The sequence below is a fragment of the Budorcas taxicolor genome, chromosome 24, assembly GCF_023091745.1.
Source record: "Budorcas taxicolor isolate Tak-1 chromosome 24, Takin1.1, whole genome shotgun sequence".
In the NCBI taxonomy this organism is placed as follows: domain Eukaryota; kingdom Metazoa; phylum Chordata; class Mammalia; order Artiodactyla; family Bovidae; genus Budorcas; species Budorcas taxicolor.
The window spans coordinates 35,134,236-35,148,252 of NC_068933.1; the positions used below are offsets into that span (position 1 = coordinate 35,134,236).

The 14,017-nt window shown below is 41.6% G+C and overlaps 1 protein-coding gene across 1 annotated transcript in view; it reads right to left on the reverse strand.

Moving 5' to 3' along the window:
• ZMAT4 (zinc finger matrin-type 4) overlaps window positions 1-14,017 on the reverse strand; it is a 254,869-nt gene that overhangs the window by 93,130 nt on the left and 147,722 nt on the right. Inside the window, exon 4 of the mRNA XM_052661518.1 lies at window positions 4,001-4,228. Coding sequence (XP_052517478.1) covers window positions 4,001-4,228 — 228 coding nt within the window. The remainder of the gene's footprint in view (window positions 1-4,000; window positions 4,229-14,017) is intronic.

The window sequence follows — 14,017 nt, forward strand, 5'->3', positions numbered from 1 at the left end:
TTCAAAGCAGAACCAAAGCCCAGGCTGAAATCTCAGCTACACAGGGATGAGAAATCTCAAGTCAGGATCACCCAGTCAAGCCACTCCCAAATTGCCCCCTAGAAACTTTCAGATAATAAAGGTCTACAATTTTTTAAGCCACTAAGTTTTGACTGTCGTCACACAGCAATAGCTGCACTGTTTGCCTTTGGAAACACTTCAGTTTTTTAACCTAGAGTGCTTTTCCTTCTTAGAAAAGCCCCAAAGCCCAAGGCCCCTGCCCAGGTACCCTAGGTGACCTGAAGGTGGAGGAAGGTCACTGGACGATATGACCAAGCTCATCTTGTTTTGTTGTTCAGATACTCAGTCATGTCCAACTCTTTGCGACCCCATGGACTGTAGCCTACCAGGCTCCTCAATCCATGGAATTTTCCAGGGAAGAGTACTGGAGTGGGTTGCCATTTCCTTCTCCAGGGGACCTTCCCAACCCAGGGATCGAACCCAGGTCTCCTGCATTGCAGGCAGACGCTTTACCATCTGAGCCACCTAGACTTTCCTAATTCAGTAATGTCTGCTTACCAGACATTATTTAAGAAAATGAAGAGCCAAGACATATGCTAAGAAAAAATATTCATAATGGGTATATTTGTATTGATAATATATGGACACCTTCCACTTACTACTCAATAATAAAAAGGCAGGCAACCAATTTTTTTGTAATTGGCAAAAGACATGAATTGTCTAATTCACAAACGTAGATATACAAATGACCAACATTTTAAAATGTGGGACACCATTAGCCTACAAGGAAACACAAATTAAATTCATAGTGACATGCTCTCCTACACCCACTAGAATGACTATTATTTGAAAGACAAATGTTGGTGAGGATGTAGAATTCATGTACATTGCTTTAGGGTGTGCAAAATAATGCAGCTACTTGGAAAACATTTTGGCAGTTTCTTATACAGTTAAAAATGAACCCAGCTTATGACCCAACAATTGTACTCTGAGATATTTAACAACAGAAGCAAAAACATCTGTCAACAACAACAAAAATAATGTTCAGGAAAGCTTTATTCAACATACCACCCACCCCCCACCCAAAAAAAGAGAAAAGCAGACATAAGCCAAATGCAGGATTTCTGCCTAGAAAAAATCCACTCAGTGATAAACAGCAAGAAGCTACTTGCTTTCTGTGCAACCAGTGGATCCATTTCAAAGCAATATCAGAAACTAGATCTAGAAACATGCCTACTTTCTGTGGTCACTTATACAAAGTTTTAGAACAAGCAGAACTAAGCTATGGTGAACCAAAGAAGAAAAGTCGCTGGGAATCTGGAATGGGAAGCTAGGGTTGACTGAGAAGGGGTACATGGCAACGATGTTGTGATGGAAAAGTTATGGATTAACAGGAGTGTGGGTTACACAGGCATTTGCCTGGTTAAAACCCAATGAACTATATAACACAGTATCTCTGCATTTCACCATATATAAAATATATGTCATTTTTTTAAGTTAGACGAAAAAATCATAAGTAATTTCTTGTAAAAATATTCAATCGGGATCCTTTTAGAAAGGAAAGTGTTTGCTGTGTTTAAAATGTAGAATTTTCGATGATTTATTTAAATCCTACTTTCTCTATTTATTCATTCATCCAGCAGTCATTGAGTACCTACTCTGTATCTGTCACTGTTCTAGGTGTTTCTGAACATATCAGTGGGCAAAATAGACATGGATCCCTGCTTTTAAGTTGCTAACAGTCTATAGGAGTAGGGAGAAATCAGGAAAACCAAATTAAATGGGTAAATGTGGTGTCTAAAATCTGAGAAGTGCTAAGAAAGAGAAGAAGCCTGTGACATTGCCATATCATCCTCCAGCTGCTTGACAACGTTTTTTAAAAAGTTATAGATATGCCTGTATTTACTGATTAGCATTTTTGCCTTTGTTAATTGATGGATCACTCACTAGAAGATTTCCAGAAATAGCAGACAGGGTGCATGTGTGTGTGTTTTAAAGCTTGCTGGGTTATCATCATTGCTTTCTTCCCCAAGCTTTTGCAATATTTAACGCCTGAAAGCATATATATCAAGATGTCACCTGCGGTGAGTGGAAAGGTTGGTTTCAAGGACACTGTGCTCAGCGCAAATCCCATTTCGTGTGCTACTGAGTCAGAATCACACTGAGTTATCAAGTCCTAGAGCAGCTCTTTTTGTCTTCTGTATAAAAAGACCAACCACTCAAATGTTACAGAATTCAGACACCCAAGTCATTAAGATGTGGTTGTACATAAAAGAGGCATCCCTGATAATTCAAAAGAGACAAGAAGAATGTGCTGTAGGAATCACTCCTCTCCAAATCATAATATCTGGCACAAAACATAAATAAAGCCCTCTTTTTCTCCTTCAGTGCCTGCCGTCAAGGAGTTACAGAGCAGACTTGTTATCTGCCAGGAACAACAAGTTGTGGAGAGGCCTTCAGCTAAAAAATACTCCTCCTGTATTTTTTAACAAGGCAGAGACTGAGAACACAAGTAATTCCCCAGCAGACAGCAATAGGACCAACAATTCAAAAGCATCTGCGACGTGATTATCCAACACACCAAAATATTAAGCTCCATGCTGTTTCTCTTTAGCTACAAGACCTACACAAAAATAAAGTGGTTTTGCTCTTTGCTCTTAGTTCTTGTTTTTAATCATGTATCTTGGAAAACTCAGTCTCTCATCAGGTTCCATAGATGTCCTAATGGACCTCCAATCTTAAATCTATGCCATGTCACAGGATTCCTCCATGATAATGTGTTGATTTGTCAGTTACCTCTTACGCTTTCCTCTCTTTTACCAGAACATGCATGATTCTGCTCACAGAGAATGCCTTCTCACCTGTAAAATGCCACCCACATTTCTAGTTCCAACACAAGTCCCTTTCTTTAGTGAAGTCTTCCCCAACCAACACAGTTAGAAGTGACCTGTTCCTCCTCTCAGCTCACTCAGCATGATCTTCCATCCCACTTATTCTATCTAGACATGTTCTGGGTTCATCTTCTTAGAGGCTAATAGCCCAATCAGAGTGATAAGAATTGTAGGCTCCTTGAACCGAATGCAATTTAAACCCAGGTTGCATTCTCAAAAGTGATTTGCAAATTCTGTTATTACAGTTATTAGGATGGATGATCCCCAGGTCAGTCCCTAAAAGAGTATCTAACCCATAAAATATCTGAGATACAGTAGAACACCCTTTGTAGTATTATGTTTCTGAGAAAATGCATTTCTACTTCTACAGTGCCAACATCAGCTGATCAAAACTGTGTAGGCGATCCAAAACTGCTTGAGGGGCCGCTGACGATCAAATACTCTGCTAGGTCCTACAAATTGGTTTCTGGCTTCCTTAGGAATCCATAGGACTGATCCTCATCCTGTGACTTACAAGTCTCCACTTCACAGCTTCTATGAAATCTCACATAGACTTCTAATGCTCCCTGGTTTCCCAGCAACAGAAAATATGTGTCAGGTGAGGGAATGGAAGCAGCCAAGTATTGATTCCACACTGGTCCACAGCACTGACTTACCTCAGCTTCCTAACATGCATGCAAAGGTCTTGGGCTTACTTCAAGCCATGAAATAGAGTCAACGGTTTGCTTTGTTTCAGCTGACTTCATAAAAGCACACAAATGTAAAACAAAGATAACGGCATTTGCCCTTTTGCATCTGCTCCCTTACAATTCATGTACAAAAGCATTCTTTTGATAAGGTGCTTAAAGATAAGGCAGAAGGAAAAACTGGTTCATAGATGGGCAGCTCTGATCTGAAACTCAGTCAATTAAAACCTAACAACCCCAAATACTTTGAAAGAAAGGAGATGGCAAAATGTTTATGTCCACGTCCATTTCCTTCATTCCTTCTGAGAAGCCTAGAATTGTCCTTAGTAAGCAAAGCAATAAGAAGAATCATCCTAATTTGTGAAAGCGCCACCCTTTCTCAGAAAGCCCAGTTCCGCGGCAGAAATTAGAAGTTTCTCTTACCTCTTAGTTCGCCCATATCCAAAGTTGTCCCCAGCTGCTCTAACAAAGCGACTCTTGCCGCATTCTTTTTGTGCTTCTTGCCATCGTAATGCTGCTGGGCCATCAGAGGATTGTTGAACCAGGCTGCACAGAGTCCACAGTATCTGTCTGAGTCTCTTCTTTGATAGGGAGATGGAGTCACTGGAGCAGTGTCCACCCTCGGAGGTTTAAGTGAGCTCAGAGGTGTGGCTGGGGAGAGAAAAAATGGAGAGAACCACAAGCCAGGTTAGTCCCTTCCTGAGTGCATGCCTCCTCGGTAGTTGAAGATGGAAGAGTCTCACATTCATTCTAGAGCTGAAAAAGCCAAAATTTGGGAAAGTGCATGAAAGAGAACAGAAAAGATCTTGACTGAAGAATCTTGAGGACCAGGGTATCATTAACAGCCAAGAAGGCCAAAGCCACTTAAAACCAGTTACTTCATGAGTGTGCTTCATGGACTGAAAGCACCAACATCACCTGTAGTTAATTGAAGATGCAAATTTCAGATTCAGTCCTGGACCACTGGATGAGAGCATACATTTATGAGAGCTTCAGGTGACTCCTGCAAATTAAATTTGGAAAGCATTGAATTTGGATTCAGTGGTCCTCATCCTTGACGGAGCATTAGGATCACCTGGGAGGGGTTGAACATTTTGCTTTTGAACCTGGGATACAATTAAAAATTCCTAATTTATTGCAGTCAGAGATTGCAGTCTGTTATGGTTTCATTTGATAGTTCGGGAGACTACTCTTTAGGGGGAAAGAAAGGCTTTGTTTTTGTTTAATAAACTCTTGGAGGTCAAGAAATGATTTATTAACCAAAGCCAAAATTTCAAGTAAACATTGAACAATCCAGACTTGAAAGATTCTGAATGAAGGGATTAGACATCTGTGTGCTATAAATGGGTATAACTAATAAACAAGGGATTTGCCGAAGTGATAGAAGCAGACCCATCAGTTGCATAGCTGGTACCAATTGATAAAGTCATGCTAATTTTATTGTCAGTTGCTTATGTTTATTGTGAGAGGTTATTTTCAACCCAAACCTGCTAAAATTGATGTTGAAAGTACAATATTTTTTTAGACCAAAAGACAAACACTATAGAGCACATGTTGCTTATCTAAACTGAAAAGATGGGACTTTCACTATTTTGAGATACACAGCCTCAGCTATTAGCACATTCCATTGTGAGCTTACAGTTATTTTGGGTTCGGGGGGGGGTGGAAATGAATCTAACTTGGAAGGGTTTACTAACAGAAAACATAATTAACTTTTTTAACGCATTACAACATTCAGTTGCTTGCATCTTTTCAACAACTATGAGTTGGATTATTGTCCTTCTCAGATGATGGACTTCAGAGATGTCCAAGCTTGGGTTTTTTTTTTTTTAATTTTTAAAAATCGTTATTTATTTGCCTGGACCAGGTCTTTGCTGTGGCATGTAGGATCTAGCTCCCCAACCAGGGATCCAACCCATGCCCCTGAACTTCCATGCAGAATGTAAAAACAATGCAAATGAACATTTATGGAAAACAGAAATGAACTCACAGACAAGAAACAAACTTGTGGCTACTAAAGCAGGACTGGAGGGGCAAATTAAAGTATGGGGTTCGTACACCCAAATTACTACATGTGAGACAGATGAGCCTCAGGGATCTACTGTACAGCATGGGGAATTATACCCGATATCTTCTAATCATCCAAAAGGGAGCATAATCTGCAAAAATACGGAATCATTATGTTGTACAACTGAAACTGACAAATTTTAAGTCAACTGGGTCTCAATAAAAGATAAATAATTTATATACAAATAAATACTCGCTAAAGGACATTTTAACTCAGAAAATGTCTGCATGTCACAATACCTAGAGAGCCTTTTTGGACCTACCCAGAGATTTCACCATTAGGAAAGTTTTTAGCTACTCTGGATGAAACCGAGTGGTATTATTTCTATAGGGACTTAAGAGAAATAAGAAGTCTCTTGAAAGCCTCATTGCAAGATTTAGTAATACATCACCTGGTGATGATAAAACTCCAACTGGGGCTATACCATTCCTGCAGCCACGCAGAATCACTCTGCTCTGACTTAGAAATGCTAATAAAAGCTACAAATATGCAGTTGACCTGTAATGTGAAAGGACTTCTATCCACTTTTCTGAAGGAAATTGGATCTTTCTTCCAAAGTTTCCAGCATCTTTATCAATTTCTGAGGATTTATGGCCATCTATGGTTTTGGATAGAAATGAAAAACATATCAAATGTTTGCAGCCTGGATGAATGCTGACTCGTGAAGCATAATTTACTTTTCTCTAAACTGGACCCTAAAAACATTTCAGAATTGATTTTGTCAATTGATACCTTATATACCACATTCTGGCAGGAGCGATACACCATAGAATTTTCATCAAATAAGATAATCTTATCTTGTGCATAAGAAAGTAGTTTAATGTTGCATTTGCATGGGAGCTTCTTCTCTTTAATAATCCTACCATCCTGGTACAGACCCAGAGTTTAAGTTTTCTTATGCCTCTATGTCTAACTGTCTTCATAAATCGAAGCTCAGTTTATATTCCCTATGTGTGTGTTAGTTGCTCAGTTGTCTCCGACTCTTTGCAGAGTCAGAACTGTTATCTCGCCAGGCTCCTCTGTCCATGGGATTCTCCAGACAAGAATATTGGAGTGAGTTGCCATTTCCTACTCCAGGGGATCTTCCCAATCCAGGGACTGAACCTGGGTCTCTCACATTGCAGGCAGATTCTTTACCATCTGAGCCACCAGGGAAGCCCATATCCCCTATAGGCAAACAAAGGTAGTAGCTGGGAATGAAAACAGCTTTGACTCAAAATTGGAAATCGAAGCGGAGTTGGACCCCACCACTCCTGAACTGCGTGAGCTTCAGCCAATCTCTGATGGCTCTGGTCTCCACAAGGTTCAGTTCAGTTCATTTCAGTCACTCAGTCGTATCCGACTCTTTGCGACCCCATGAATCACAGCACGCCAGGCCTCCCTGTCCATCACCATCTCCCAGAGTTCACTCAGACTCACGTCCATCGAGTCCGTGATGTCATCCAGCCGTCTCATCCTCTGTCGTTCCCTTCTCTTCCTGCCTCCAATCCCTCCCAGCATCAGAGTCTTTTCCAATGAGTCAACTCTTCGCATGAGGTGGCCAAAGTACTGGAGTTTCAGCTTTAGCATCATTCCTTCCAAAGAAATCTCAGGGCTGATCTCCTTCAGAATGGACTGGTTGGATCTCCTTGCAGTCCAAGGGACTCTCAAGAGTCTTCTCCAACACCACAGTTCAAATGCATCAATTCTTCTGTGCTCAGCCTTCTTCACAGTCCAACTCTCACATCCATACAGGAAAAACCATAGCCTTGACTAGGCGGACCTTAATCGGCAAAGTAATGTCTCTTTGAATATACTATCTAGGTTGGTCATAACTTTTCTTCCAAGGAGTAAGTGTCTCTTAATTTCATGGCTGCAGTCACCATCTGCAGTGATTTTGGAGCCCCCCAAAATAAAGTCTGACACTGTTTCCACTGTTTCCCCATCTATTTCCCATGAAGTGATGGGACCAGATGCCATGATCTTCGTTTTCTGAATGTTGAGCTTTAAGCCAACTTCTTCACTCTCCTCTTTCACTTTCATCAAGAGGCTTTTGAGTTCCTCTTCACTTTCTGCCATAAGGGTGGTGTCATCTGCATATCTGAGGTTATTGATATTTCTCCACAAGGTTATCTCTGCATATTTCAGAGAGTACAAATAAGGTATCTCATTCTGGAAATTTCGCATTCAAAAAGGAAGCCATTTTCCTCCGATTCGTTGATCACAGTATCCAAACCCTCAGTGCGGCTTTTGGCAGGGTACCAGTGTATCTGTGACCAAGAGGGTTCCCAGGACATGGGGCTTTCAGAGTTAAAATGGGAAAGTGAAGTGAAGTGAAAGTTGCTCAGTCGTGTCCGACCTGTTGTGACCCCATGGACTACACAGTCCATGGAATTCTCCAGCCAAGAATACTGGAATGGGTAGCTTTTCCCTTCTCCAGGGGATCTTTCCAACCCAGGGGTCAAACCCAGGTCTCCCACATTGCAGGAGGATTCTTTACCAGCTGAGCCACATGGGAAGTCCAAAATGGGAAAAGTTCTGAGCAAACAAGGATGAGTTGATCACCCTAGCCTCTGGGATCAGAATGGATTTAACATCCTACTGGAGAAAAGAATTAAAAGAAAAAAAAGTTCAGAAATAACTGCTCAGGAGGCTAGAGCACGTTTTCTTTCAACCAAGCAGAGAAGATCCATTGATAGTTCTCAAAGGCTTATTCGCTAGATCATTAAGTGGGTGTCTTTTGCCAGAGAAAGCGGTAACACAGTCTCCAGAAAATGGTGTAATGGTGTTCTCACTGACCTGTCTGCCTTCCAGTCCAGAGTCACACGAAGACCTTCAACCCCCACACCCATCCAAGTGAGGCTTCACTAACATCTCTTAGTTCCGACGCTTTGTCTCTCTCTTCCTCTCTTTCTTCTTTTTTCCTTCTTTCCTCCTTTTCTCTCTCCCTCTTTCATTCATTCTCACAAAGAATTTGGGGGCTTTTGAAATAACCCTGTAAATGGATGCATTTAAAAACAGGCGGTTTTCTACTAATTGAAAAAGACACATGCACCTCAATGTTCACAAGAGCATTGTTTGCAACTGCAAATATACGGAAGCAACCTAAGTGTTCGTCGACAGATGGACAGATAAAGATGTGGTACCTATATCTACAACGGAATATTACTCAGCCATTAAGAGGAATGGAATTTTGTCATTTGCAGCAACATGGATGGACTTCAAGGGCATTATGAAATAAGTTAGACAGAGAAAGACAAATACTGCGTGATATCCCTTATATGTAGAATCTAAAAAATACACTAAACTACTGCTGATAACAAAAAAAGAAGCAGACTCATGGACACAGAGAAGGAACCAGTGGTTACCAGCGGTGAGGAGGAAGGTGTGATACAGGGCAGGGTGGGAGAGGCACAGATTATTTGGTATAAGACAGGCTCAAGGATATATTGTACAATACGGGGGAAACAGCTAATATTCTGAAATAATTAAGTGGAAAGTAACCTTTAAAACTTGTATAAAAATTTAAAAAATAATAATAAAAGTCCGTAATACATTCCCCCCAAAAGTATGTGCTTTTCTTACTGAAGAGTTTTTATCCATGATACTAAGTCTTCCAAGTTTTGTGATATTATGCAGTTTATCCTGCCTGCTGTTGTTTTGTTTTTGAAAATTTGAGCTGTCCCCAAATCCAGCTTGACCAACGGGGCAGCTTGAAGCTCGGGAGATAAATCAGCCAGTGTAGGACTCCTACTTAATAAGTAGAAAAGGAAATGGCAGCGATCAGCTCTCCTGACTTGAGACCCAGCACCATATTTCAATGTCAACTCGTCTCTAGTGATGTCAAGGGTGCTACAGGCCAAATGCTAACAGATAAACTACAGAGTCGGAACACATTTCCCAGGCTTCAGCATCTGTTCTCAGTAGGGATTATTTGAAAATATGCATGTTCTCTTAAAATAATTTTCCTAATTTCCAGGCCCTATGATAAACTGCCTTTCATTTCTCTCTCTCTCTATTTTCCTACCCTAAACCAAATTCATGATAGAAGGAATTCTTCTTCAAGTATCACTGTTTTTTGTACATGTTGTTGACAGTTCAATGTGACCAGGTCACTTAGTGCCTGGCTGAAAAGCAGCTATCCCTACACAGCTGTCCCTACACAGCTTAGCCCAAAGAGTCCAGCCCCGTCTGCAGATAAATGCCTCAACTCCATGCAAACTGTGCAAAGTTGGGGCTCAGAATGTAGGTTCCCTTTGTGCCTCTCACAGAGGGCAGCATCCCCTTGTGTAGATAGTAAATGTTCAATAAACATGTGATGAATACATGAAGAAAAGAACTAGTAAATTTCAGTTAATATCAACTTTTGTGTTTTAATAAATGCCTTATGATAGCTAAATTTAAAATCTTGGATAATTTCATTAAACTTACTTTATAGGATTAAAAACAAGTTAGATATTCATAAGTGGAATGAATTAAATACACTGTGGCTCTCTACACTCTGAAATGACCCAGGTTCGATCCCTGGATTGGGAAGATCCCCTGGAGAAGGAAATGGCAACCCACTCCAGTATCCTTGCCTGGAAAATCTCATGGACAGAGGAGCCTGGTGGGTTGCAGTCCATGGGGTCATAAAGAGTTGGGCATGACTAAGTGACTAATACTTACTTACATTCTGAAATACAGCAGTCAAAATTATGTTTAAGAAAAAATATTTAGTGACCTGGAGAAATGTGCAGGATATAATATAAATGAAAAGACAGAGATTACATGGGGGATGTAAACCAAATTACTTATTAAATGATGCACATAGACATATAAAACTATGAAGACTAGCAGGCTATAAATAAAAATCTTAGGCAATGGTTATTTTAAAGTTGTGGATTATGGATGATGTGGTTTATACTCATGGATATATAGCCCTTGATGTGGGGAAAATCATTTTTATTTTTCATCTTATATAGAGGCCACATTTCATGCTAACTTGTTTTAGTGCAAAGTCCAGAAAATGGTGCTTAGAGGACTTTTGGTGCCACAAGCAGGTCTTAAATTAAATCTCACAAGATGTTTATTGCAGTGATTTATTCATTAATTTATTTTTGATTGGGGGAGATGGGCTGGGTGAAAGCTGACTCAGTCAGAATATGATGTAAGAGCTCCAGCTTCTCCCACAAAGGTACTGGGTGATTCCTTTCCCACTATAGCCAGTCCCAAAAAGGCTCTCATGATTTAGACAAAATGAAGCATCTCTCTTGCTTCTCCTCTGATATGTTAGGAAGTGAATACTGCTATCTGAGGCTGAAAGACAGAATAGAAAAATCCATGTGCTATTTCTTAGACGCCATGAAGAAAATTAAAGAACACTATCAAATATCCCATATTCCAAAGCACGTGTCATTAAACACTTCCTGAGAATAAACAAAGATGAGGGTGACTTACCAGAACCATCATTCCGATTCAGTTTTGTATCAACAGTCTGAGTAGAATCAGCCTATTAGTGAGAACTGCTTCCTTACCCACACTGCATTCATAGATCATCAGTCTTCATTAATATCCTATTCATAGATCATTGATTTTCATTAATATAGGATAATTCCCTCTAGTTCAGTCACTGATTAGGTTCTAAATATCTTGAGTATTCCTGTTTTCTGCAGAATCCTAATCTTCGAAACTAAGTCATTAAATAGAACTTCAGAGGAGATAAAAGCCCTTTTGTAACTTTCTCATGTTGCTTGACAAAAGACTCCCAGGGCTGTGATTCTCCATATTCTTCTAGGCATTGAGATAAGGAGGACAGAATGTAAGTTTCATGAGGACAGAATCTTTATCTATTTTGTCCGCTGACATATCCCAGGTGCTCAGAACCAGTGCGTGCAGAATGAGGGGGAAAATGTCTTCTCCACTGAGCTATTTATTTAAGAGAAGGAATCACATTTTACTTTAGGAGAGGGGTCCCTCACGTCCAGGATCTAATGCCTGATGGTTTGAGGTAGACTTGATGTAATAATAATAGAAATAAAGTGCAAATAAATGTAATGTGCTTGAATCATCCCAAAACCAAGCCATAACCTGTGTCCATGGAAAAATTCTCTTCCATTAAATCAGTCCTTGGTGCCCAAAATAGGGCTTCCCAGGTGGCACCAGCAGTAAAAGAACCCACCTGCCAATGCAGAAGACAGTAAGAGACGTGAGTTCGATCCCTGGGGGGGGGAAGATCCTCTGGAGGAGGGCATGGCAACCCACTCCAGCATTCTTGCCTGGAGAATCCCATGGACAGAGGAGTCTGGCGGGTTATGGTCAAGAGGGTCACAAAGAGTTGGACACGAGGGAAGTGACTTAGCGTGCACACACACTCTGGGACTCTGCTAGGATGACACGGTAGCATCCTCTGTTCCAGACTGATCTTAAAAACGCCTTGCTGCACTGTGGGTACAGTACACTCAAGGCATTCAGTCTTCAAACACTATTCAGTTAAGAAGCTTTATTCCCTCTGAGTTCAGTCTCAGAATCTTTAGTTATGGCCCCCATCCTCAAACTCTGTGCAGAGGTGCCCTGGACAAGGCAGTGAACCAACAGGAGAGCCCACAAGATCTTTTACAATCCTAGAAGGCATAGTGAATCCAGCAGACCCCATGGGAACCTCTACCTCCAGGTAAAATTCACAGTTTTCAGCATGAGAGGCTACCATCCTTTCCATGTGCTCCACATTCCCAGGAAGCTGGACTTCTGGAGGCTGCCGTGTACCTCCAATCCATCCAACCAACCAGTGAGGAACAGGGAACACAGTTGACAGCATCCAGTCTAATTCTAAGATTTGAGAAGTCACACGGTGCCTGACAGGCAAATGCACCCATTAGTCAGTGTGGTTATTTGAGGGTAAAGTGCAAAGTTAAGACTTCTTTCAATGTATGCGCATTACTTTTGCACATGGCTGAGAAGTCATTAAGACATAAATACTCATTAAGTTGTTTGGACCTGAAGAGTTATGACATCATCCGGCTGTATTCTTTGCTTACTGCTTGAGCAAGAATTAATGACCGGCTAATTGGACGCTGCTTGAAGTGCTTCTCCTCACAAATCTCAGACAAGAGGCAGAGTCGGCTTCCCCAAGAGAGACTCTTGACTCACTGCCACCCCCTGCCCACCCCCAGCAGGTGCCACTCTTAGAGTGGTGAGCGAGAGAGCATCACCCAGACCATCGTGGGTACAGTGAGAGAGGGTGGGCGGGTCACTGAGCCTGGGAACAGATACCAACCCCTGCTCTTTTCATTCTGCTATCGTCCCCGGCGTCACCTAATCCATACTCCATGCTCAAGGGGTGGGCATGATTTACTCATCCAGAAGCATCAGCTATGCAACCAGGGAGCCAGCTTCCTGGGATCGTTTCTTATAGCCTATGAATATTTATAGAGGATTAAAAGATGAGAAAAGTGATCCGTGCCAGAAGCACAGCGGAGATAAAGCGCCAGCTAAGTTTAGAGGAAGAAAGAGAAAGAGGGTGGCCTTTTGGCCTGGGCTGGAGGGAGGCTGAGACTTTGGAAGTCATTTTAAAGAAGTTGTCGCTGATACTGTCCCCCGAGGAGAACATGTGCATGTGCGCTTCCCTCCTTCACCCTTAGCCAGCATCCCCCATGCCCCCAAAGGGACCTCCTGGCTTCTCCATCCAGCCTCAGCTATGACCTTCCTTAAGCCCACATTCCTAAAAGGAACACGGATTGCAACAACTCAGAGTTTGCAAGTTATGAAAACTGCCACTGCTTTGTATTTATTTTTCATTTATTTTTACTTGGAGGATAATTGCTTTGCAATGTTGCATTGGTTTCTGCCGTACGACAGTGTGAATCGGTTGTTGTTGTTCAGTTGCTCAGTCATGTCCGACTCGGTGAGAGACCCCAGGCTTCCTTGTGCTTCGATCTCTCCCGGAGTTTGCTCAAACTCAGGGCCATTGAGTCGAAGATACCATCCAACCATCTCACCTCCTGTCGGCCCCTTCTCCTGCCCTCCATCTTTCCCAGCCTCAGGGTCCTTCCCAGTGAGTTGGCTCTTCACAAAAGGTGTAAGTATACACAGATTCCCTCCCTCCCATCTCAGCCCTCTAGGTCATCACAGAGCACTGGGCTGGACTCCCTGCGCTATACAGCAACTTCCCACTAGCTGTTTTATACCTCGTGATGTATATGTTTCAATGCTACTCTCAATTCCTCCCACCTTCTCCTTCCCCTGCTGTGTCTACAAGTCTGTTCTCTATGTCTGTGTATTTAAAACTTTGGATATTAGCTTTGCATATATTTTGCATGTATCTATTTGGCTAATCCAAACAATCTAGAAATAAAAGTACTTTGTATTAACTACCACTTAGAAACTGCTTCGTCTGTGCCCTTGGGAGTCAGCTC